Raw genomic sequence first — 27613 nt, 5'->3', positions numbered from 1 at the left:
AAAATATTTCTGAACCTCAAAAAGCAACATAAAAAATGTTGTTACCACTATACAGTATTTGGCATATTTTTAATATTTTTTTATTTTCTAGATGAGGCTTATATTCCAGGATTAGATCTGTTTCCAAACTACATTAGCAAAGTACAAATATCAGCTTCTAGAAGTTATAGCTGAAACTTGAAATGTGAGCTGGTTTCTTCAACAAATGGTTGGAGATCCCTGTATTGGGGAGGACCTTAAATAGTAACAGATTTGATAGGAGTAAAAAATAAGACTATTAATGAGGTGACACTCTTATAAAGATATTTTTAGTGGAGAGGAAGTAAGGCAGTCAACACCTAGAAACTATTCTTTTTCCTTTTGAACTCTTATGGTAGTAAATGAACAGCATATTTAATTTCACAGGTGTCATGTGGCAAACAAAACTTGTCCAAAAAATCATATTTGGAATAATCAAATTTGCAGATGTTTGTCGCAGCATGATTTTGGTTTCTCTTCTCACCTTGGAGATTCTGGTAAGCACTTTTTCTTATACGACTGAATGTAGCTCTACATTTTGATTCAACTAAAGGAGAAATTAAAAACAAGAAGTAATTAGTTGTGTCTTTTTCTGTATTGATAATATTACTCTGTATTGCCTGTCTTTTGACATGTACTTGTTCTTGAAACGTCTTAAAAGGTATGGATTTGCTGTCATTTCTTCATATAAAACTGGGTGAGTGGGTAGACACAAAATTCTGGTAATAGTGCAACTTCTCTGCTATATTTCTAGATACATCTGAAGGATTCCATATTTGTGGACCAAACAAAGAGCTGGATGAAGAAACCTGTCAATGTGTCTGCAAAGGAGGCATGAGGCCCTCAAGCTGTGGACCTCACAAAGAATTAGACAGATCATCATGTCAGTGTATGTGCAAAAACAAACTTATCCCCGCTTCCTGTGGGCCCAATAAGGAATTTGATGAAGAAAAGTGCCAGTGTCTATGTAAAAAGACCTGTCCTAAACATCAACCTCTAAATCCTGCAAAATGCATCTGTGAATGTATAGAATCTCCCAATAAATGCTTCTTAAAAGGAAAAAGGTTCCACCACCAGACATGCAGGTAAAAATGCAGTTTTTAGTTCTTTCATTGTGTTTAAGGCATAAAATTCTGCATTGTGACATTAGCTGGCTGTTGAATTGCTTTGTACTCTTAGGTAAACAGTAAGCCTGTCTTCAGTTTTATCTTCTGTGACTTTTATAAACTCTTAATAGGTAACTATTAGGCATAATAAGTATTCTAAAGCATAGTTTCTTGTACTCTTGCTACTACTACAGCATGTGATTTTTTTTTTGTTTTCAGAAAAATTAAGTCTAAGCTTAATTTTTCAAGCTCCCTGTCTTCTATATTATTTAAAATCCCACCCTATTTTTCCCTAGAACTGAATATTGCAATTTAAGTAACTCAAATATTCATATAACTCAAAAATTCCTAGTTAGATTTCAGGCCTTAGTTCTGGAGATACCATCATTCATTTTCGCTTCATAAATTTTGGAATCACCCAGCTCTGGGTGATTTCTGTGAAAAGTGGACATATGTAACTATAAAACAGACTTCCTGCATCCATCATTTAAAATGAGATTTAGTCAGGAAGAAAACTGCAATTTCTTTATATATCACAGGACCTTTTCCTTCCATGACTGCTACACCCATAACATTAGCAGTCTGTGTATAAAAATGAGGATGACTTTAGATTCTGAGAAACAGAACTGTTATTTCTGCTTTGTATATTACCTGATGAAAGTTATCCTGTAAAGTCAGTTCTCTTGTAAATTTCTTAAAGCAGAAACAATGCAGTTTGGAGCAGAAAGATCACTTATTTTTTAAAAAAGGGTGAATTATTTCTATTATATCAATGACAAATAACTTTAAAGGCACTGGAAATGGAAAATAGCAAATTGGGACATTTAAATGTATAACAATATATTGCTTATCAAAAAATCTGTAATTTTTAATATAACATGTAATTAATTGGAGTAAATATATTGCCACATATACATTAGTTCATCTTAATGAAAAAATGTCTATTATTAGGAATGACACGTGTTGAAGTCACTAAAATAAGGGAAAATACTAATAGTAATGGCCATTACCTATTTTTCTATGTTTGGCCTTTTGACTGAAATATTAGAGTTGTTAAACATCAGAAATTGTTTCTTCTCTATCATTCAACTCATATAATTTCAATTTTATGTTTGCAGAGGAAAAGAAGCCAACCTGAATACATAAACTTTACATATTGCAAAGCCTTGGCACTACTCTAGTGTTCACTTCCGGCAACAAATATAAACCATGTGCACTTTAAAAGAACATTCATAACTGGAGAAGTCAGGCATTTAAAAAGCTAAGAAATGCCATAAGAAATATGTATTTTTTTAAAGACTTAGTATTTGAAAGAGGAAATTGAGTTCAGCTTTTCTCTGTTATGTTGTGATGGAATATAATACAGTTTGAATCACTTTCTCACTTCTGAGGACAGTGTGATATAGGATGCTTTTAGCTGTTTCTCTTTTCTAAGCAGTTTGTGTGCAGAAGGAAATATTTGTATATGGTATTACTCTATACATCTACAACCAATAGTCCTGTAGAGGTTAGCACTGTCAAGGAAAATAGAAGATGCAATCTCTCCTGCTTAAGAAAGGACTTAGCATAGATTTCTCACATTTTGGCTCTGTCCAGCACAACCTAACTCAAAAAGGAATAAAAATTCTATAACATCCTTTTTGAAAGATCCCTTGCTGTCCTGAGACCACATAAATAGAGGTACCACTCTATAACTTTGTGCAAGATGCCTGAGCCCCAGACATGAGCAGAATCCTGTAGCTGTGGCCTAGACAGCTCTCTGTGGAGAGAAGTGATCCTTGTAGCTTCTGGTTTTGAAGCACCAATACTTTTATGCACTGTATCTAAAATCCCTCTGCCTAGGGTTATGCCCTGTTTCAGAGAAAAGGAATAAAAAGTCATCTACAAATACAAAGAACAGGATGAAAGAAAAAAAGGGGGGGGGGGGATAGCATACTGACTTTAATGCTGATGATGCTGTTAGCAGCTCTGGAAGTAGCATTTCTACTTGTTTCATCTGTGTTGTTGTTAAGACTGCCCCAATGACAATTTGGGCATTCTGCAGCAAAAAATCGCAGTTACTGACCACAAAGAGAAAGTTGCTGCTGACTTGCCCAGAACTGTGTATAGTGACTGAACACCTGTCTTAGTTCCAGCATGCTCAGATTATCCTCATCAAAGCAGACATCTGTCACATGAAAACGCCCTGTAAACAGCATTCAGCCCAAATCTTTTGAAAGACCAGGTCTATTGTTCAGCAGTTTCCTAAGGAAACCACATTTATGTAGTTACAATGACTCTACCACTATTCACCCTGTGCTGTCACCTCAAAAATTTATTTTTGGTCAGTTTTGGTAGGGCCAGATAACTAGGCACTTCAGCTGCAAAGCATTTTAGAGGATAGGGACTTTCTTGTTCAGTTGAAAAGTCCCAAATAAGGATAAGACTGCAGTAACCCGACCTTAACTGCTGCTAGACATAAAATCACATGGGAGAGATGCTATATAGCACTCTCCTCTGTAAGTTGAAGTTCACAAGGAAGCGTGAATTCTAAACAAACTGAACTCCTCATACTTAATGACTGTGTGACTGCTATACATTGTGTACAATCATAGGTGTGTGGAAGAGTTTGGCTTTGCCTCTTTTTCTTCTTATTTCATTTTGCTGTCATTCAGTGCGTGAAATGGTCTAAACTTGCATGACAGAGATAGGCAAGAAGGTGAGTTCAGTGTTTTATCCATTGCATATCTGTGCAGTACCTTTTTCCCAGAACAAACCTGCTGCTGGCTGCCTGTTTGCTCACAGTTAGATCCTTTTGCAAACCATTTTGTTGCTTTTTACCACCATTTCCAGACTTTTTGGGGAAAAAATGAATAGAGCTTCGAGAGATTCCCATGAGCTGCTACACTGATTTCAAGTATCTATATTAAGTGGCACAAAATAATGTTTCTCCCTTAATTACAAAGACCACACTGGTGAACTAATCTATGATAAATGACATTGAAAACACTAAACAAGATGTGACTAGTTAATAAATGTCATGTTTGCAGTCTTCCTCATTCCTTATTGTTTTCCTCATAGCCAGTTTCATTGGTTGAACTAGCTGGAGTGAATTAATGTAATTGTAATGCAGACCTTATATCATAAACAAATTATTGTGAAGTAGTAACTTGGTATCCAAAGCAAGCATCCAGAATTCTAACTTATCGGCAACTTATTTAAGTACAAGTTTTAAGTATAACTGTGATGAAGTTCAAAACATATACTTTTGTCTTTTGACTCGTTGCCAATGTAGGAAAAAAAAACCCAGACTTATACTTTGTCTCCATTATACACCAGAAAGTATTCAGCATTGTTATTGTAGGGTTATTTTAGGTCAAGTTCTTGTTTTAATAGAAAAGTAAAATAGGAAAAGGAAGGGTTCAGGGACAACCACAGATACTATCTTTGTATAAAGTTCTATTTTTCAGTCAAGGAATTGATGGAAGAAAAATTCTGCTACTCCTTAGGTACATGTTATTTGTGGTTCAATGTTCTATTTCTGTCAAACTTATTTTAATCAAGTAGGTATGAATTCGGTTCATTTCCAGTAATATTTATCAGAAACATGATAAATAGGCTCTGATTTTTCTTCAGAATGCACACAGATACAATATGAAGTGTAGATACATTCCCACTCGGAGACTGGCTGTGGGAATTTGCAGCTTGAAAGGAAGTATGGTCTCATTTTCAAGATCAGAGTCACAGTTTAATATATGTAGACAAATCTCTCAGGCTTATTGCAATAATGAATAAGGTGAGAAACAGTCCTGGGATAGTAGATGATAGATTTGATTATGACGTGATTCTGGATCATCACCTCAAACTTGCAGCATGCAGTAGGTCATAACAAGCCAATTTGAGTACAGAAAAATATCCTATTTTAAAAATTAAATTTAAGGAAACACTACTCAAGATTAGTGTGACTACAACCAGGCAGTGTGGTAAAAAATACTCATGTGTATCTGTGACAATAGAATAATTTCTCTTCAGTAGCATTCATTATTCTTTCAGTGTCTTTTGTGAAGAGTAGTCCAACTAAATTAGTGGCAAGAACATAAAAAGAGGTTAAAATCTATGTATTTGTAGGAATTAAATATCACATTGAGAAATGGCAATGTAAAGGCACACAGATTTCTACTCCAGGCAAATATAAATGATCATATTATATTAATGTCCACTTTTTTCATTTCTTTAGCTGTTACAGACCACCGTGTACAGTCCGAACAAAACGCTGTGATGCTGGATTTTACTTTAGTGAAGAAGTGTGCCGCTGTGTACCCACATATTGGAAAAGACCACTTATGAATTAGTGAAGAGATCACTACTTGCTATGTTGGTGTACATTTTTCCATTAGAACAAAAGAAGAACAGAAACTTTGCTAATATTTGGAATTAAATGTTCACCAGAGACCCTGTGGGGCTTTCAGAGACAGATTCGTGCTTTTCTCAAGATGTGGAAAGCAAATGTAGAAGATAACTGGGGTTCATGTTTTGTAAAGAACTCAATAAGAACTTATTTTCTGCCAATGACCAAACAGCCTAGGTTCTCCTTCTTGTGATTTTTTTAAGAGATAATGACTATATAATTTATTTCCACTAAAACCATCGTGCAGCATTTCTGTTTATAGCAGTAACAATTGTTAAAGCTCACTGTGATCAATATTTTTATATCATGCAAAGTATGTTTAAAATAAAATGGAAATTGTATTATATAATAGTGAGAATGTTTAATCATCTGGCTGAAAAGGAACTTGGATTCAGCTTTATTTTCAGGGTTTTTAACAGAGGAAAAGGTGATTAGGGGAAAGCACTTTTAGGAAAGGAAGACTACAGACATTGCCTCATACCTTTGGTGTATGTAATTTGAAATAGAAACAGTTATACTGGAATTTTCATGACCCAGTGATATTTCTGCCTCTAGAATGAAACTAGCAAAGCAAGTACAATTAATAACTAATGAAAACATTGGAGATCCTGTACATTGCTTAAGGATAAGGACTATGTTTAAAGCACAGCAGCAACTACTCGCGTTCCAATCTATTCACCTTCTCTTTTATTTCTTGTTAATATTCCTAAGGAATAAGATAAAGTAATGTCTATTCAAGGTTGTTAGTATGAAAGTGGAAATAACAACACTGCGTTTTGTTTAGTATAACAAACTACAGTGTAAATTTTACAGCTAAATCATTCAAAATGCTTTGATGCGCTTTACTCTCTCATATAGCTGGTCAGATATCTTGATCAATGTATGTGTATGCAAAAATATTTTGAAGTTAAAAAAAGCAATTTATATTTCAATAGGGAGATAAAAGAACTTATACCAGTCTGGTGTGGATTGACATAGTCTCTACATTAAAAAATTCCCTTTTTTTTAAGAAAATCTGAAATCGAATATCTGCAATTCTAAAAAGAAGTAAGATTTTTAACTTGCATGGGAAGACCAATCCATTCAAAATTAAAATATATCAGAAACTGTTAAAATACGGAAAATTTGTTGGGTGCAGAAGTGGAACAAGCAAAGCTGCAAAGCAAGATTTTTGTGAAAGGAGTAGGCAGATCAGTAAAAATAATTGTAGACATCAGTGCTGGTTCTAAGCAGCTGTTCTTAAAAGAGTTATTAATGAAGTACTATTATATCCTAGAAGGTTGGTTAGGAGAAGTTGCTTTTCTAGGTTCTTGATATTTGGATATCATAGTTCCTTAAAGGAGTGAGAGTTGCTTTGAATTACTCAGTTTCCATCATGGGTTGAGGCAGTGTAACAGGATGAGAAACAGCACTTTCCACTGTATGCCTAGTATGCTCATTGTTCTTCCTCAGAGGATGGCTATTTGTTATCCAAATAGGCTAACAGAGTGAAGTTTAGACATGCAAATACTGAGGAATGTCCTTATTACTATATTGCTTCAGGTAGAACTTTGGATGACAATTAACACTGATATACAACTTAAGCTAATATAACAACCCACAATTCCCATTGGTTGGATTTGTAGTCATGCAAATCATCAATGTCTAAATCGGCAATGTAACATAATAGCAAGAGGCTAATGATCAAACTTCAATTCAGTATTGGTGAAAATCCAGGTATCCATGTCTGTAGGTCAGCTGCTTGAAGGAAGCATAAAATACCTTAAGAAATCAATTAAAAAGCAAACTTCTATGAAGACTTGAGAAGAAATACTGTAGGTAAAGCTCCCAAAATAAGCTTTAAAATTTCTATCCCAGCTCAAACAGAAGAGAGGCAGTGGGGGGATGAACAAACCAAATCTGGAACGAGGAAACATTGAAAACTTCTGGACATAAGTTATACTAATCACTAAGTAAAACTAAGATTTAGAAAAAGTAAATTCCTGACTTGTGAAAGTTACCACAAATCAAATTTATGTCTGAGCAAAGCGACTGGTTAACCATTCTTAAAGTTATGCAGATGCGTACAATAATACATGCAAGCAGTTGATAACATTTTATAATTATCAGGCTTTCCAATTCTGCTTTCTGTGATAATAATGTTTTAAAAATGCCTTTTATACATCATGATTATTACCATTAGTATTGGATACAGACTCCCATTCTGCGTGATAAAATGTGATTCTGTTTATCTCCATAGTGTCACAAAATAATCTGTATAACAGGTCTTCCTTGCATATATTATATAAAGTAGCTGATAGGTCTACACCATTTTCAGTTTTGATGTGTTATTTGATTATGATCTTGAAATTTTCATCTTCGCTTTATATCTTAATTTACTGTTCTTAAAATATCTAAAAATAGGCTATGCAGTTTAAAAGAAGGTCTAAAAAGATAGACGATAATTCTATATACAAGTTATTCTGCACTAATTCTGAGTAAAAAAGCTTTTATTGTTATTTGTCTAAAAGCCCTGTACAAGGTGGGTGGGAGAGGAAGAACGCATGTAACTGCAGTAAATCACATTTAATGGTAAACAGACTTACGCTTGCATTTCATCAGGAATTTACAACGGTTTCTGTACTCTTTCAATATTGTACTGTATGGAGACCATAAATTATGCAGAGTAAGCCCTCTCTACCTGTATTACCAGAAGGATGTACTATTTACAGTGTGAGTATTGTTAGTCTGCTGACATGTTTGTTTAATTCATGTTGAACAAGTTCATAGTAAATCAGTTCTCTTACTTCTATTTGAAAGACCAGCCTGAAATCTTGCATATGTACTGTATCAACTTGAAAGGCTTAGTGTTAGGGTTGCTTTCAGTATTCTCATTTTCAGTCTTTAGATCTCAGAGACAACTCCAGATGCCTTTGAATTTTAACATCTCCCTCTCTCTGTGTGATTTTTTTGAGGTATAACCAGATATCACATCTATACCAAATAACAGGAATGGAATCGTTTATGTAAGCTCATCAAGAGATTATCCTGAGGAATAGACTATGTTCTTTTAAATATTATTTATTTTATATTTCATTTAAGAATTTATTCTTTAAAGATTATGTAATTTATAAAATATTTAATTTTGCATTGTTTGGAGGTACAAAAGGTTGCTGTTAAGTAGAAAAGTTTAAAAGTGGTCAATGCAGAATTTTCAGAAATTTTCAATTTAGAAAATACAATATAGTAATAATTCTTAATATTATTGGATCTTTCTTGAAAAAAATGAAAGTAATAGTTGATAATTTATTTAATAGCTTCCTTTTGTTCTTTTTCTCTTTTCATTTTGCATTGCAGATAAAACTTCTGAGAAAGAACACAGGACAACCTTCTTATTGAGTGATGAAATAATAAGAACAAGTGGACCAGGTATTTAATTATTTAAAATTAATTAATATTACTAACTAATAAGAACTAATAAAATTAGACCAGTTTAATACAGCTTTAAGACTCTAGATTACATTAGAGTTCTTAAAAGCTCTGGATAGATAAAACATTTTTATAAAATACATATCTGGACTCATCTATATTTTCATGTGCAAATGTTGTAATGAAATATGAACAGTAGAAAGCATTAAGAACTCACAAATTTTACAATAAAAGTTTCTAAAATGTCACTAATTTATCATTAAAAAATTTATATTTTATCTGTAGTCTAAAGCTATGAATCAGAGACCTTACTTCATCTTGAGAATTATTGAAATACAAAGCATAGCACATTCTAGAAGAAAAAAATCTTAAAAGACAATACTTTACTCTTTTGTGTAAGCATTTCTTCTTCTGGAGAAAAACTACAGAAATCTCTATTAATTGTGTATTACCATTTATTCCCTCTTCTTCTGAGCAAGACCCTGTCATGAAAATTACATTTTTTGTATTCAGATATTTCTCCTGAGTAAGGGTACTGTATCCATTCCTGACAGACACTGACCTTTCAGCTGAGTTTCAGCAAATTTTTATCCTTTTTCTACATTTATAATCAGCCATATGTGGTCATTGAACTCTTCCGCTTTGCCCCCTTTCTCAACTTAAATCACTTCTCTTACATTTCTGGACCATATCTCAGTCTCCCCATAAGATTATCTGTATTTCCCTGTCAGCCTTTCTCACATATAACTGTTAACTCTAACCCTTCCATTTCCCTTTTATATCCAATCTCTCACTAATAATAGCATTGCTTTCCTCTCTATTATCATTAAGACCTCTTTCTTCTCTTTACTTTAAATAATCATGCCAACATAGGGATTAAACTGGTTTTAGATGCTTAGTGATTCTCTACACTACACATACATGAAAGCAAGTGTTAAAAAGAAGTCTGAAACTTCACATTCCAAGTTTGCAAATCCAATCTGTCCAAGCAAATAATAATAATAAAAAGTATTGCAATTGAGACCTCCCCAAAGCAAACTTGCAAAAAAAATAACAGATGTATAAATCACTGTAGCATATTACACTTGAAACATAAAAGACAGTTTATAATATCACTCTCCCTGTAAAAAAACACAAGTTTTAATTCTGCTGGATGCTGGATATTATCCCTACTGTCTAAAAGTGCACTCACTACAATGTCCAGCGCAGCATTTTGGAACTAAATTCAGGTTTGCAATTGAGTTTATTTTCGCATGTCATTCATGCTATGAGAGAAGAAAATCCAGGGCTCAAGGGCCGGTAAGGAGATTTTTCAAACATACCACAAAACCCTTGAGTTTTGTGCTCTTCCTTAGCAGACATACCCTCCTCCATGCTCTACAGCACTGTGAAGACAGATGAAATGGGGTTACAGGATCCTTCCCAGTGAAATGCCATATCAAACTGTAATTAAGCCTTAAGCATACTAACCATTCAGTACTTAAAACTTCCTTATCACTGAAGAATCTGTAAAGAGTAAAATGAAAGGACATATAAAGGAAAAATATACAAGGGATTAGATACACAATTGACTTTATAGTTATTGTGAGGGGTACCTAAATTCTAGACTTAGACCATAAAAATCTCCCAATTCATAGGAGACAATTTCCAAAGTAATTTTCCCTAATCTGAAGATGCACTTCTGCAAATGCCTATAATGCAGCATATGCCTAAACTCCATCAAGATATGTGAACTGATGACTTCTCTATTTTACCTATGAAGTAAAATTCAGTAGATATTCAGAATGTTCTGACAGCTTTATGCCCAAAAGCCATGGAAAATGTTCCCTCCCTTCTGTTTAAGTTATTATACTTTGTATGAAATAAGTAAATAAAATTCAGGTCAGAAATTGAGAACTTAATATGCTTAACTGTTGTTGTTGATTTTAAAACAGAATACCGAGATTCTGGTACTATTTATTTGATTATCATGTTCTTGTAGTAAGCCAGCAGATGTTAGAGAAGGGACTGAATTGTCCTGGATGGTATCACCTGCTTTAAGTTGGTAGTTCTGGAGATTTGACAAGTATGAGAATAAATTCATTTCATCTAGTTAATGTGACTGTCTCCCATTTCTCACTTCTGTTGTGCCTCTCTTAGGTGGGACATGACATGCTTTACTCTCTTTGACTAAGAAAGTCTTACTGTTGGACTAAAGTCAGGGCAAGTTCCAATTTAATATCAGTAGTATAACACATATTCTTTGACTGATTGTGATAATCTCCCTCTTGAGTCCTGCTGGTCACTGTCAGTAAAACTGCCACAAGCCAGTGCAGAACTCAGTGGTACAGCTGCCATTATATGGGCATTTTGGCCAATTTGCATGATGAACATCTGTCTATCACTAATGTTACAAAAGATGCTTTCTTGAAATTACTTTCATAAGGATTTATACATGCTTATGCAAACCAAGAGCACATATTATTGTAGAGCTTGGTGTGAAAGAATGAAACACTCAGCAATACGATGTCACTGACACCCTACATTCTGGTGGATGTTTTGAGGTGATGAATGTTTAACTTGTTTCTCCAAATGTGAGAAAAAGGTTAAAAATCTATCACACTTCTCATGACACATTTTGAATACTAAAGAAAACACAGGATTCTAAGGGAAGGGGAAAGGTTTGGAGTCACTAAAGCTAGTAATTCTCTTAGTGGGCTTCGAAAACACTTAACCTGAATTTATGTAAGGTATGAGAGATGTACACATTGACCATGAATCAATTTTACACCTTATTTGGATTGTTTCTGATTAAGCTGTCTGCTAAATGAGAAAACTTTTAATTTGATATTTTCTTGCAATAAAAAGGCATGATTGCAGCAATCAGATAATGTTCTGCTTGCCTACCTTGAAGACCCAAATGTGTGCTGATACTTAAAACTCACATATCAAAATTTATCTTAGCAGAAACAAAAAAAAAATAAAATTTAATTTCCTTTTAAAGACAAAAGAGTTCTGGAATTGATGAGACCTGATCCATTCTGTCTGTAAAGCTTTGAAAGTATGTTCTTTCCAATTTGAGAACGTTAATTTGCGCTTATTACTTGGATTTCATACATTATATTTTGTCTTTACACCAAAGAAAACAATCATTTACCTGAACTGTCATTGGCTGAGTAGAAAACATCTTCATAAGCAGAGAAAGTTGCTCAGCTGGATCCTTTCATCTACTGAGATGCACTGTGTATGAGAAAAGCAAAATACCCTTACTGCAATTAAAAAATTGTACTGCACTAGCTAATTTCTTTCTTTAGTTAGAATTCTGATGCATTCTGTTTTACTTCCAGATTACACCAAGTAGTATGCATTTCTAACAGACACCTATTTTCCCTCTCATCCCAAAATGTAGAAAAAACAATGTTAAACGTATCCTCTAGAGATGCTTAACTACAAATTCAACAGAGAACACTGCAAGGTTTTCATATAACTCCATAAAATCATTGTTCCAGTGCTATTTATATATTTCATACTTTTTCAGCAGACAAAAAAATATATTCAGTGACAGATGCATTGAAAAATAAAAATAATAGAAATGGCTTTCTCTTGCATAAGTCTTTTCAGACCAGCATTAGGCTGTTTTCTAAACAGTTCACAAACAGTAGACTGATTCCCATGACAAGGTGCAAACAAGACATAGTCTCTGTTTCACTGCACTGCTAACTTGGATGATAATTAAAAATGCTTGAAGTTCTACCCAACCAGGTACTAAGGTCTGGTATCAAGCACTAGTGAGATAGGCTGTCTTACAGTATCATACGTAATATACAGTTTATATGTAGTCTGATCCCCTACAATATTAACAATACAGCATCTGGCCAACTTTTTGATCTATTTCTGTCCTTTTCCAGCAGCTGCTGTTTGTGGGAGGAATGCCAGTATCTTCACAAGAGCAGAAGAACGGTGTCCTTTCTGGCTATTAGGTTCATGCATCCTTCTACATGGAATCTCATAACCCCACATCTATACACATCCTGCTAAGAAGCAAAGTTCTTCCTTTTTTACAAAGCTCTACCGATAGTTTACCTTTAATGCCTAACTCAAATGCCTGAGTAGTTTCCTACACAATCTCAAATGACTACAAGACAGTACCCACATCCAACAAAATCTGTATCATGGTCCAGAAAGGAGGAATTGTTGTCTTTGAAAGACAAGAGAGACAGTGAGAAAAATAATGCATAACAATCCTGGATCAGTAGTAAAACCATCTGTTCCCATTCCCCCAAGAGTGCCGGAATTGTAGCTAGGTAAGGCTATTTCTTTTTCCTTCCCATGGCTTTCTGTTGAAATCAATTATTTCAGTCCATTTGTACAGAGAAGTAGGTCTTAGATTCTAACATGCTTTAAATGGGAAGTGGTTCATGGGCAGAATTTGGGTACTAGCATCCAAGTCAAGCAAAAAGATGCTTAATTCCTCTCTTGACCTGTGACTAAAAAATTACATAATTGTGAGAGGTAACCAAGAAGTGTGCTATAGTTTATGTTCTTATTTATTGTTTAAAAAAAATTAAATTAATTTTCCCTTTAAAGTGTAGAATATAACAGTTTTTTTCTAAATATTTACAACAGCTGCTAAATTCCTACAGATATGTTTAATACAGATATACAGATAACCAAGAAAGCTTGTGTAATATGTCTCTTCAGATATAAATACACGTATAAATACATATGTATAAATATATAAATATATATATATAGAGAGAGAGGTAATTAGAGTAAAAAATAAATCACGTATTTGAATTTGAAGTGAAATCTGGGGGAAAACTCTTTTTTTGAACTCCTTTCTATTTTGCTAGATAAAATACAATTACAGGTAGAAACAAAAATAAGATTGCTGAGAATAGAAGGTGTCTATTTCCAAATATCATAATTTTCTTACAATGAAGATGACAAGATTTTACTGTGAGCAAAGAAATGAGCCCTCTGCTAGCTCTTTTGAGATTACCAGTCTTGCTCTGATACTGCAGAAATTTGCAAACCCTTTCAAGTGTGACCCATGATGCACCATCTGCTCAGAACATATTATGAATGATTTAGAGAAAATGTATGTTTTACCTACAATTATACAGTGATTAACGAAACTATACATTTAGCTTTTTGTAAGAAAGTATATTTTATGTTGTAGCAAATGTGGATAGAGCCTTCCCAAATCTTCGTTCGCAAAGCCTAGCCATGATGATGATGATATTTTATGTAATATTACCGAAGTTAATTTATGTAAAATGGTACATCAAGTCTCTCGAGTTCTCTCACCTTTTAGCTTCACCACTTAATTTCTTGCACAATCACTGTAGAGTGATTTCTGTCCCACCAGTGCCTCTGTAGTCACTGGTTGATTCCCTGTGTAAGATAATCTCCCACTTCCAAAACTGAGGCTGACTGCTGTTTGCTCCACAGCCAGTGTCGTGGCATCCAGCCTCTTGTTTATTTCTTCTGCCTTCCATAGTAGTAAACTGTCATGAAGGCCTGAATGTGGCATCACATAGTTTCTTACCTAATAAAGCAACTCAAACTCAAAATTGACCCCAGTCAGTCAGAACGTCAGATATTGCAGACGTTGCAGGAACTGATATTTAGCTGTTCCTGTAATTTTACTCACCTTCTCTTTCATAAGCTGTGATAATGAAAATATCAATCTTGATAGTGTTCTACATACAACTTCTCCCACTTTGAATTAGTTATTGAGCAGTGGAGATCAAACTCTTAGTTCTGGTCTCTATAGCAATCTTCTAAATTCATGCAGTTGGATGAGATAAAGCTCTGCTGAATGTGGTTTTACCGTTCCAATTTCATTTTAGATACTAGATGCACATTAGTTAAAACTGAAGACTAAAAGTTATGCCACTGGGCATAAAATTCTCATTGAAGTGTCTGAATTATCATGATTATATAGGGCATAGATAGATTGACAAGAAGTAATTTCATTTCTTTTAAGCAAATGGCAGTCTGTACAAATATGATTATTTGATTCCTTGAACACAGACACCTTCACAAACATTTCAAACAGTTTGTCACAGAAGAGAAATTATACCCAGCTGTGGCCAAAAGTGCTTAAGAAAACAAGGTTGTACTAAATCTCAGATGTTTAGCAATTCTGTTGAACTATCCAGAAGAGCCGATTTTATTCATCCTATTTTATTAACTAAGAGACAATATTTTATTACTGACCAGAATACACTAGTAGTACTGAATAGTTAGTAAAATATTAGAAGGTGATTTCTGAGACTAAACATAGCTGTTGTCTTGTTTCAGGCACCAAGCATACCTCGACACTTGCGGGCTGTCAGATATAAATGCAAGGTCTACAGAAGAGCAGTATTCACTTGGACATCTAAGATGCAAATGGACCTCTCTCTCTCTCTCTCTAAGCACTTGGATTGAATACTGGACTTCTACTTCCTCAGTTAATCATTTTTATTACTTGAATTTCTTTTCTTGTTTCTGAGATGTTTAATTTTTGAATTACATTATTTAGCGAATTTAGATATTACTAAAATTTTACTATGTTCTTATCCTAAGTGGGTTCACTGCATAGTTTTAATATTGTTTTATCTCCATAGTACTTGCTAAGTTTTCAAGTAGTTGAGTAGTCTAAGTAACCACATTCTTCTTTTTATGCATATACAAAGACACTTCTTGTGAGAAAAACTTACTCTAAGACTATTATGTTATAAAACTTTCATATTAACACCCTTCCCTGCAACTGACTCCAATCTCACAAATGAAAACATTTTGAATAAATTCCGTCATTGTCTGTGTCTCCTCTTACACCTGAGAAGGCATTTGATCTCCTGCAGTATGTAGCACTCGCTATTGTTCTAAAAATTGCCTCTATTGGCTCTTCTGTGTGAACGGTTTCTGAAAATTATGATGGTTGAATTTGTGGTCAAGTCAGTCATTCTAAGAAAGCTCATAAAATCCCGAGAGACTTGCAAAGAACAATCAATCCCTGCATCAGGAAGCAAAAAGGAAGTGCCAACCCAGTGGAAATTTATTTATGACATGTTTGAAGTCTATTGAAATAACAAAACACTGGACTTAGCAGTCATACAGGGCATATACAAAGGCAGTGGAATTAAATCTTATTTTCAACAAGGGAATGGTATTCAAGTAACTATTAAAAATTGATTTTTTTTTTTTAAAGTCACTCCCTTAAAAGTTAAAAGAAAAAGGTAAATGTGTTCATATAAATTACATTAGGCATCAGTGAGAAACTTTCCTTGAACTACATCCTTGCAGGAAATTGGCTAAATGTAGCCCCTTGGCGCCAAAGAGGTCATGAGCTCTGCGTCAGTGCTAATTCATTTTTTCTGACCACATTGTGTTGGGAAATCCTGATTCCCAGTGCTGAAGTGTAAAACAAGACTTTGAACTCTATGGGATTATGCATGTGATACACCAAACATTAATGAAATCCATTTCCTTAAACCTGTAAGGAGTGTATTTACACAGAAAATGTTCAAATATCATTAATTATTTTCTTTTGCAAAAGTTTCACACAATTTTCCCTTCTGAATTGAAAAATTGCATTTGGAATGAAAATACCTAATATAAACAATTTTCTCTTTCATTTTTGTTTGTTTGTTTGTTTCTGAAGATATAACCCAAACTAAAACATTCATAAAGCAAAAATAACCTATAACTGCCTTTCGAAATTGTTTCAGTGGCAAGCAGATATTCAGCAGAAAAAAAAAAAAAGCTAATTCTTATTTACAAGAAGAGTACAAAAATAATCTAATCCAAGTGTGAGCACAATAGAGACCAAAACCACCCAACTAGCAGGCTTTACCTCCAAGTCAAAGTTACATTTAAACCCTAACTTCTGCTAAATAGAGCACAACCTTGAATGTAAGTCCTCAGATGTTGAAAAATATATAAAGATACCTCAAGAATTAAACACCTTTAAAAATCTGCAAATTGTGTTGTCCAGATAGATCAGTAGACAAGTAAATGCGACAAAGAAAGAATATGGTAAAATATTCTCAAGAGGTTCATCATGCTTACAGCACAAATCCCTCAACAGGCAAACTGCAGCACTCTACTAGCATTGGCTCTGAGTATGCCGAACTTTAGATTAGATAGCATATGTTGCTATATAAATTAGGGATAATTCTGGAGTGTTTCACTTTGGAGAGAAAAGATAATATTCTTTTCACTAAATATGCAACTACTGAGTATGTATAAAAAATGGATAGAAACAGATAGAATTCAGGACACTGTAAACCTGCTTTACAAATTTTCAAAATTTTTCAGATCATCCTTGAAGCTCTTCTGCTTCACCTGCTCCATGCATCGGTGTTCATTATTCGTCTAGCCAGAGCTGTGCTGAACTACTTCTAATCTATGCTCAGTTTCCTCTATAAAAGAGCATGCCACGAGCAGCCCTAAATGAGTTACAAGAGTCAGTTTAGGTCTGTACTGAAGGTAGAGAGCTTTGGAGGGTCACACTTATAATGGCATACCAGGCATACTCCTCCTGTATCCACTGCCACCCACAAAGCAGCCTTCTGAAATGACTTCTGCAGAATTTGGAAAAAAGGTGGCTTAAGCAGAAGAGCACAAAAGAGATTTCAATTAGGCTAGTGCTAAATTTCCTAGTACTAAAATGCTGCAGTGGGGTGTACAGTAGGACACACAGGAGTTCTAAGGGTTAGGACATATATGAATCATCACCAAGTGGGAGGGTCAATCTCACCAAAACAGATATAAACTATCAAAGTTATTTTAGGAGGACAAAGTATATTTCTTCACTATGGCAGAAATTATAATTTTGGGTGATATAAGGGAACAAGTTAGCTGCTAATCACATACAGGAGGTGATCTCTTTCTCTCCCTTTTGTGGTACTTACACATTGACAGGCAAATATTACTTGTCAAAAATAAAATTTAAAAAGAATTGCAGGCATGCCAGCCCTTAGTTAAAATGTTACTAAAGCTTTTGTTGGCAAGTCTTCTAGCCTTTCCTTTCTCTGAATACAGTTGGTCAAGAGTAGCTAATATCTCTTGGGGGGAAAAATGGTCCAATAAAATTTGTCTCCAGTTGCTTGTGAAAAAGCAGTAGTTCAGAGCTGTTGGCTCTTTTCCACAGTGCTACTTGAAACAGAAGTTAAATTCTGCCTTTGGAAAGCAGATTTTCTCCAAGCTCTCTGGAGAACAAGAGTTTCTCAATGTAGTCAGTGCAATAGCTTCCATTAATAATGAGTGTTTACAATGCATTCATAACACAAACTTTAATCCCCCTCCAACCCTCATTGATTAGTTCCTGCAAGCAAGAAGTCATTTACTATTATTTTGCATCCATTATTAGTCCAAAAATGACATTTAGGAGACATCAGGTTACGGTAGTAAAGGCAAAGCTAGCTGTTTATATATCTGTATAGAGAATTACTTAGGCTGGAAAAGACTTCAGAGATCATCAAGTCCAACCATTAACCCAGAACTGCAAACACACAAAAAAAAGCACAAAACAGGCTGTAAAACACTCCACTACTCCACAGCAAGTTTACAGTGTTTATTGCAAAATACAAATGACAATGACCACAGCCGGCACAGAAGGTGTGTGCTTTATGCTTGAACTGAGTTAGGAACATTAAAAAATAACTTCTAATTCTGGTAATGTGATTAGGAAATATATAATTGAAAAATGCAAATTGTACTTTATTCTACTTTATTTTCCTTTACTTCTCATCTCATTTTCTCGGTAGTTGCTACAGATTGAAATGTCAAAACTCTTGAGAGCACCTATCCAATGTCCACTCATAATTCATTTTGATTATGTTACATACTGAGCTTTTTTACCATTGTTAAGGAAGTGTTTTCCTTTGCCACATGTCCATAGTCATTAACCATCTGGCATTTGCAGATTTTTTTAGTATCACTGTTTAAAAGTGAATCAAAATACTACTCTTATTTGGGGGCAATACAGGTTACCTAATGCAAACAGATTTTTTTCTCATTTATATATCTAAAGGATCTTTTTGTTTATTTGTTTTAATTTCAGTTCAGCTTAACTTCTGGCAATTCTAACCTCTTCCTACTTTCTTTGACCTGCAAGAAGATAAAGCTCTCTTTCATGCTGTGTTTAGGGCAGGAGCAAAGCGGTTCTTTCTCAGGTCACTATTCATCCAGGTAAGGCTGGAGACTTTTCTTTCGAGGATGAGGTTTTTGGGGTGTTTTACATTTAGAATTATGATTCTTTTTTTCATTCAAGTCCTTGACCTATTTAGTTCAAGGTAATTAAATCAGTGTATATTGGAAAAAAAGTTCTCTTAAAACATCATTTTGCTTTCATGCTTACATTTTCTACTGATATTTTTGTCTGTTTTAGCATCTGGAAATATTTTTGAAGAACACATACTTAATTCTTATAATTTCTTGCTATATATTGAATATATATGTATATATATATGTATATATGTATTGGATTTTACCATAAACTAACTAAATATTTTATAGATATAAGCATTATTAGACATATCCACATCCAAACACTGAAGAAATAACATATACATACACATATTGTAAGGGGAATTTAGGCATGCATAAGTACTGCATTGCAGCTCTCCACAAATTCAGACTAAGTTTTGATCCCCCAGACTTACAGTATAATGTTTATTGTCGTTTAAGTCATATATACAATTTTGAAACCTAAGCATAATGTCCCTCTTCAAGTTAATGCCTGTACACAAGGGCTGCCGCACGCGGATATAGTAGGTCAGACAAAACGCACATTAGGTGTTGTCCCACATCCCGAGGATGTTACTTGATGTGTCAACATTACAGTTTTTCTTTTTATTAGTCCCTGGAGTTGCACTAATTTTGACAGCTGCTAAACTCATTTTCACTCATTTTAATTGCTCTAAGACAATCATCATAAAGGGACAGATCCTGCTTGTCTTCGCAAAGGAGGAAGGCTTTGCATAAGCCTTTTAAGATGTGATGAAAGCAAAATGATTGTTAAGGTTTTATGGTTTGTTTGGGTTTTTCTTTCCATTCAAAGCAAGGCAAAGTACCCCAGCAATGATCTTTGTTCCTCTTTTTCCCTCCCCTCAACATTAAGAAGGAAACTACCTAAGTGCTGACCTTTAAAATACATATTCTGACTTTTTAAACTAAGGATAAGCTAATAAGCATTTGTTTAATTAAACAGCTTCTGAAGCCAGTTACAAAATCAGATCACTAATGTAAGTGTTTAAAGAAATCTCTTCTGAGGCAACCTCTTACCCTTAAAATTTAATTTATAATTAAATTGAATATGAAAATGAATATATTTTTAAAGTGGAAATAGGAGCAATGTTTTATGCTGCTGCTTCTCCAAAGTACGCATCATCTTGGCTCTTCCTTGTACCTCATATGTACTATGTGATAGATGTTGGATAAGCCCCCAAAAGAATATAAAAATCCCAACAGTAGACCTTTTGTTTTGAAAGTGAATAAAATGAAAAGAGCAGGAAGAATTACCTCAAAGGATGCTGTCACTGCAAGAAAAGGAACAGTTCATTTAGCCAAGAAGACTTGTGATATACATTTCAAAGGGGGAACTGAAGAAGTTCATCCTTCCAGAGGATCTACCATCCTTTCAGATAAAGCAGCAAGTAAGGGCTGTTGTCTAAAATGTGGTTAATGAAATTAAGCATTTGAGCTACTATCATAAGCTAAGCTATATACTGCTTGACATTCATTTCTTTCAGGTAGAGGATTCTTTTGAATTATTATCTAGAAGCAAGTCTAGAAGCGATTTTCAAAGGCCAGAATCTAAAGATATTGCATATGCTGTCAGAAATATTAGTTACCCCTCTCCTTTTCACCCCATGGACATATTCAAAATATTGATATTCACATGTGAATTCAACCATCAGGCTGATTTCACAGAAATTGTAATCTGACTTATAACTAGTTGTACATGTTTTATTTCTCATCCTACACTGATTTGATTGGTAATAAATTAAACTGATTTCCCCAAGTCAAGTCTGTTTTCTCCATGACTGTAACTGCTAAGTGATCTCTCCCTGCTCTTATCTCGACCCATGAACTTTCTGTTATATTTTCTCTCCACTGTCCAAGTCAGAAAGGGAGCAATAAAGTGGCTTTGGTGGGCACCTGGCGTCCAGCCAGGGTCAACCAAGCACACACATTTATTTGCAGTAAGTGAACTTTATATGCTTCCTAAACTCTAAGAAATACATCAAGTTCCCTTCTTTGGTTTGTAGCAAAATGTTCTTTGAGAAAGAAAGAATCTCAAAAAGCTAGTCGGAGGGGAGAAATTAAACACGATAAATCTCCCAAATCTTTGCTTGTACATATTCTACTGAGTAAAGGCAGTAAGTGCAATTATTATTTAAAGCTTCCCTGTAGAGAGGAGGAAGGACTTAGAAAAATTATGGCCAAAAGGTTATGTGTGGCAATACTGATTACACACAGACTGATGAGAAATGCTGTTCAGTTCTGAAAAAAAGCTGATTTATTTTTTTTTATTTAGTTGAAGATACTTTTCAAAACTTACATGAATTGTCATTTTGCCTATGAACTAAATTCTTTTTTCAGTTACATGTTAATTCAAGGTAGTGTCACTAAACAGCAATGTGAAGAAGTTATCTGCAGATGACATAGGCTCATGCCAACAGCACAATGAGGTTAACAGCAGTGGATACCTACTACATGGGTTGCTCTGTCTAGGCATATTTCTTACCCCATAGCTTACTTCCTTTGAAACTAAGTCTCAAGACAAATATTTCATATTATTTCGCTCTTAATGGGAGCCATAGGAAAATGGACTAGAATTGCCCTCTTCCCCTCTGTGACTTCATGAAGAAGTAATTCTTCATGCTCCCTTGCAATCTAAAGTTACACCATAGCCTTACTCAACATTCACACACAATACTCCTCAACAACACCATAACAGTCACGTCCTGAGATACCGTCATCATGTGGCAGAACTGAAGGCAGAGTCAAAAAAGACTTAATGGCTATTTTAAAAGGCTTTTCTTTAACAGTTCCCTCAAAGGCATTTCCTTCTATTGTCTTTTGAAAGCTTGTCAACTGTCCATTGTTTTTCAGGGACTAGGCTGACAGTATAATTTTTAACTGTGCACAAATTTCAGTGTTACTTTCCATTTTCAATGACCTTTAGGTTCCAAACTGATTAAATACATAACTTTCCAAACAGGGATCTCAACTCTTGTATGACTTGGAAACTATGTTTCTATGGAGTGCTACATGGCCAGTGCTAAAGAACACCCTTCTCCAAGGCTCAGCAACCTAGTGCAGCATTTTAGTGGGTTCGGGTAATTTTTCCCAACTCCATGCAAATGTATTTTTCACAACAAATACTTTATCTCTTCCTTCAGTATTTATACTGAGCTAGATTTACATCTTTGCAAATTGGATTATTTATCCATAGTTTCTAATTAAGTAAATATATTTCAGTTCCAATGCATGTATTGGAGGATCATATTTGCATGACAAATTTTATGAAGGACATCAAGTTATTTAAAAGAAAGTCACTTAAATCACTAACTGTTTTTAGATTATTTGGGTTCCTGAGGACTGCAAAATTGGTGATAATGAATCAAAGATGCTTTCTCTTTGATCAGTATGTGAGATTTAGTGAGGAATTAAATACACCATTAACTATATACATATATACACATACATATAATCTTCATATAAGTAAAAGATAATTCATACAGAATCTCTCACCCTGAAACTATCATAATTGTTATGAAATGAAGAAACACATGAAACACACACAATGCACACCAGTCAGGAGAATTTGAAGTCAACCAAAGCTCCTATATGATTTCATCTGTGAATTCTTACAGGGTTTTTCTCATCTTTGCCTCTCCTCTCCTCTTTCTGCTCATAGAAATATGTACCTGCTGGTTTGTACTGACTGTTTTCTATCACTGGGAATTGACTTGTATCTAGCTATTTTCAGCTGGAAACTGAAGAATGTTGCTTCTTCGTCTTGTTTAGTCCTAGAAAATACTAGTGTAATATCCAATTATAGAATTGCTCTGCTTACATCATCCAGAACACCACTCTGAAACTGTACCTCTGAAGTGGTGTAAACCATCACATTCTAGGCTTGGAGGTTGATCCATAATATAAGGATATCTCCCTTCGCTTTATAACTATTTGCCTTATTTTTTTAAAACAGATTATGTATTTTCCTCCTATGTGGTACATTGGCCATCTAAGGGATTTTTTTTTAAACATAGAATTCATTGGTTTCTCATTCTTATTTGCATGCCATCTAATATCACCTCAATGCTTAGAACCTGCTATATTTTATTATCTGCAATATAATCATGCCAGTGGTGCCCTTCAAAGCATCTATAAATGTCTTTATATTTTGTTGCTACTGCCAAGCACTGATTTTATGGTTAACTTGAAGTCTATCATTCTCTCCTTTGCTCTTCAATATAACTTTTTAATTTCTGATTTTATTTTTACAATCCAGTATTTGTAAAAGACTCAGTGAACTGTTGACAATATAACATTCACAGAACCCAAGAATATCTAGCAATATTCTTGTCTCCTTGTGATAAATTATCATCTTCCTTTTTCAATATCTTGAGGCTTTTTTCTACATATAGGAGCAAAATATCTCCAGTTCTATCCCACTATTTAAACTATCAATTTGCACTTACAAAATATTATCTATTATCTAAGATAATAGATAATATATATATCTCTATAGCGTAGACTGAAAACACAAACAAGAAAAAGGAATATTAACATACTGGAATCATCTAAACCATTTTTCTCATATCATAAAAAATTTGCATGCCTTTATTTCACAGTTCTAATCTAATAGGACTGCTTGGGTTTTGGTTTTTTAAATAAAATTGTTATGGATTCCAGCCTGTTTTCTCCACCTAAAGGAGCATAGTTTCCTCAACAGAAAATCAAATAAGAGACAGAATAGCATACAGGTAATGTAGGTGTATCTTAATTATTATAATATTTTAATTAATATAAAGACTCTCAGTTCAGTGAAAACGAGGATAAAAAATCATATTATTTAGTACATAAGATTTATGTGTTTTCTACAATGCAATACAGTCATTCAACATACTTGTTTTGGCAAAAGGAGTCCTTTTGCTCGCAATCCAGGTCTCTTCTATTTGATCCGGCAGGACAAAGTACAGACCTTTTGTTTATGGTCAAATCTGTGAATGAAGAGGACTGCACTATCCTAGGTTTATCACTGGGGGTGACAATTTTCCTGCAGGAATGTATCAGGAGAAGCTGGGTTTGGTATCAAGCCACAGCATTGTGAACTGACAAAGAAATACAAGAGGAAAAAAAAAATAGTCAAGTGAAGAACTGTTTTTAAGGAACAAGATGTATCATTAGACATGTATGATTATATTTCAGAACAGTTTAGAAGAATACATAAACTACATTGAATGATTCTTATGGATGATGGAGTGAAAGTGGTCAAGAAGTGTGTGCTGCTGTCATCTTCCTATTTACTGAGAACCTTTTGACAATACTAGATCTCACTAAAAGCAAGCAGTAAAATGTAGTAAATAAAACTGTCACAGTCCCATTCGAGTCTTCTTTAGGATCCAAAATTGAGGTAGGTGACAACAAAGCTAAAACCTTTGTAAATGCCCAGAAGAGAATTCCTGTAGAAGGGCACATGCTTGCTTCCAAACTAAGGTCTAAAACCAACTCACAAGGGAAACACAGGCCTAAATAAACTTAAATTGTTCCCCCTTTTCATGGAAGTCAAAAAAAAAATAAAACCAAAAACCAAAATCTGTCAAAACCCAGTCAGAAACAGTGCACACAACTTTGTTAAAAGCAGACCACTGATAAGTAAACCTTCAAAGCCACTCTGTAAACAGCCAGAAACATCCAGTGAGTTTTCTGTAAACAGCTAAGTCACACACCAGCAGAAGACAGCAGTCTGCTGTGGAAGCCTTTGGTTGATATTTAACAGGGTTACTTTTCAAATCAGCAAATAGTCACAGCTATTATCATTGCAGTTCAACTGGACAAACTAGAAAACTCTTCAGAAAATGAACCACAGCCTGTTCTGCTTTGGTGATGCTATTAGGGAACTTAACGGGACAGAATAAATCAGAGAGCAAAACAATAGATCTTCTCCTAAAATATGACAGGCCAATTTATGCAAGGTCCATCCTCAATCCCCATGAATAAGTAGAAAAGTTTAATTCACCTTGCATTTACAAATTTCAATTCAGTGCCACAGACATAAATACAAATACCTATTCCTTCCTTGTTTGCATCTTCCTACTCTACATTTACCCTCCATTAAAACATTTTGAGAAGAAATTAAACTGATCACGTGAGTTATTTCCTGACCTTCAGAACTTGAAAGACTTAAGACTTGTGTTTATTCAAAGCAATATTACATTTTATTCAAATAAATTCTCTTAGTTTTCATGAAGCTTTTTTTCTTTATAAAATGAATGCATAACCATCACTTCCACAGAAATAAAATTCAGTCTAAGAACTTAAGTCTTTTAATCCTGTCTCTCTGATGGCACCTTAAAAATAAATTAAATTACTGTAAAACACTCAAAGTGTCACAACAATAAAATCTGGCAAATTGACCTCATTTCAGATCTAAGCTGCTCTTACAAGTTGCTCTGGGAAAGTTTTAAAACTCCCCATCTCTTTTAGGTTGAAAGGCAATGTACAAATGAAATTGTTAACTGAATGAGTATATTTGCATATTTTCTGTACACTGTATGTTTTCTGTAGAAATAAATTGTCTAGAGCCTGTTCTCCATCTCACTGATATAAATGAAAAGTTACATTGTAGGACTTCTACACTAAGGGCATTGGAGTGTTCATTTTTAGTTTTACAGATGTAAGAGCAATAACTATTACACTGCCTGGCTATCTAGTGTTATTTTGCAGTAATGATGACTATTTTTTATAGTGTACATAGCCTAGCCCAATACTGAGTTTAAATAATCACCCAAATTCTTCTCTTTTTTAAAGAATTCAAGGTGGTTCTAGTTTTCCAAAACCTGAGAACTGCTAAAGAAACTGGAAAATATTTAAATAAAAAAAATAAAAGTTCATTTCTAATGCAAGTTTATCAGTAACTTTATTAAAGTATGGACCTAAAAGGAGGAAATTAAACTTTCAAATACCTGTAAGGTACAGGATAAGGCTGGGTAATGTATTTAGGGCACCTTGATATCTGTGATTAGCAAGCAAAATATGTTAGGAATTTTGTTACGGCATGGTTCCTGAACACAGTTTCCCAACCCTAAATTAGACAGATTTGTTTAAAGCTGCAGATTTGTTCTCAGAGTTGCTGCTTTTTCTTTAATCTTACCGTTATCTTATAATAATTCTAAATTGAAAAGATTATGTAATTAAAAATTATTCTAAGATAGAAATAATATTGTTTGCATATCTGGATTGTTACTAGTCAAGCTAACAACTGATTTGTTAAAGAATCATAGAACGTCCTGAGTTGGAAGGGACCCACAAAGATCATTGGAGTCTAACTCCTGACCCTTCACGGGGCAGCCCCAAGAATCAAACCATGTGCTAAAAAGCCTTGTCCAAGTGCTTCTTAAAGCCTTGAAGGCTTCATGCTGTGACCACTTCCCTGGGCAGCCAGTTCCAGTGCCCAACCACCCTCTGGATGAAGAACCTTTTTGTAATATCCAGGCTAAACTTCACCTGACGCAACCTTATGCTGTTCCCTCACGTCGTGTGACTAGTTACCCCAGAGAAGAGATCAGTGCCTGCCCTTCCTCTTCCCCTCATGAGGAATTTGTAACTGCAATGAGGTCTCCCCTCATTCTCCTCTTCTCCAGGCTGAACAGACCAAGTGACCTCAGCCACTCCTCATACAGCTTCCCCTCAAGGCCTTTCGCCATCTTCGTTGCCTTCCTTTGGACACTCTAAGAGTTCAATATCTTTCTTACATTGTGGTGCCCAAAACTGCACACCATATTCAAGCTGAGGCTGCCCCAGGTAAGAGCAGAGCGGGACAATTCTCTCCCTCAACCAGCTGGCGATGATTTGCCTGATGCTCCCCAGGACACAGTTGGCCCTCCTGGCTGCCAGGGCACTGCTGACTCATATTCAACTTGGCATTGAACAGGATCCCCAGGTCCCTTTCTGTGGCACTGCTTTCCAGCATCTCATTCCCCAGTCTTTTGGAATATCCAGGGTTGTCCCATCCCAGGTACAGAACCTAGCACTTGTCTTTGTTAAAGTTCATAGGGTTCGTAATTTCCAACTCCCATAATTTATCTAGGTTATATAAAGTTTTTGTTTAGTTTATGTTATGAGTTATAAATAATAACATCCTAATATTTTTATTTGCTTTAAAAGCCAGCATTAGAGGAACATAACAAATATAAACTTCTACTTACATGAACATTTGCAAAACAATTTGTGTCTCAGAATCACAAGAGTCATCTTTGGTTTTGTCTTTTATAATCATGGGGAAAGAGGCAGAGGCAGGCAGAGGAGTTGAAAAACAGGCTGCACCTAATTTCTCTGGGTTTGCTTACTTGTACCCTTAGTAGGTTTTCCTTCACGTATGCTAAGAAAATAATCAAAAGCACATTTGGTAGATTTACTGAAGGTTGGCAATGACTGAATATCATCATCTTTGGCACAAAGAATGCCATAAATCTGGTCAAACTCC

General features: G+C 34.7%; 1 protein-coding gene across 3 annotated transcripts in view; it reads left to right on the top strand.

Annotated features, from left to right (window-relative positions):
- The window catches only part of VEGFC (vascular endothelial growth factor C), a 79933-nt gene extending 71699 nt beyond the window's left edge, over window positions 1-8234 (top strand). For 2 of the 3 annotated variants that reach the window (XM_017816492.1, XM_017816491.1), the window contains exons 5-7: window positions 406-515; window positions 773-1103; window positions 5341-8233. In XM_017816492.1, coding sequence (XP_017671981.1) covers window positions 406-515; window positions 773-1103; window positions 5341-5455 — 556 coding nt within the window. In that variant the 3' untranslated portion in view covers window positions 5456-8233. Of the gene's footprint in view, window positions 1-405; window positions 516-772; window positions 1104-5340 lie in introns of all 3 variants that reach the window. The other variant, XM_017816490.1, reaches the window with a different exon arrangement.
- The last annotated feature ends 19379 nt before the right edge of the window (window positions 8235-27613 follow it).

Source organism: Lepidothrix coronata, unplaced genomic scaffold (genome assembly GCF_001604755.1).
Source record: "Lepidothrix coronata isolate B3197 unplaced genomic scaffold, Lepidothrix_coronata-1.0 Scaffold56, whole genome shotgun sequence".
NCBI lineage: Eukaryota > Metazoa > Chordata > Aves > Passeriformes > Pipridae > Lepidothrix > Lepidothrix coronata.
The sequence above is the reverse complement of the archived record's forward strand: the minus strand, read 5'-3'. Positions and strand labels throughout refer to the sequence as shown.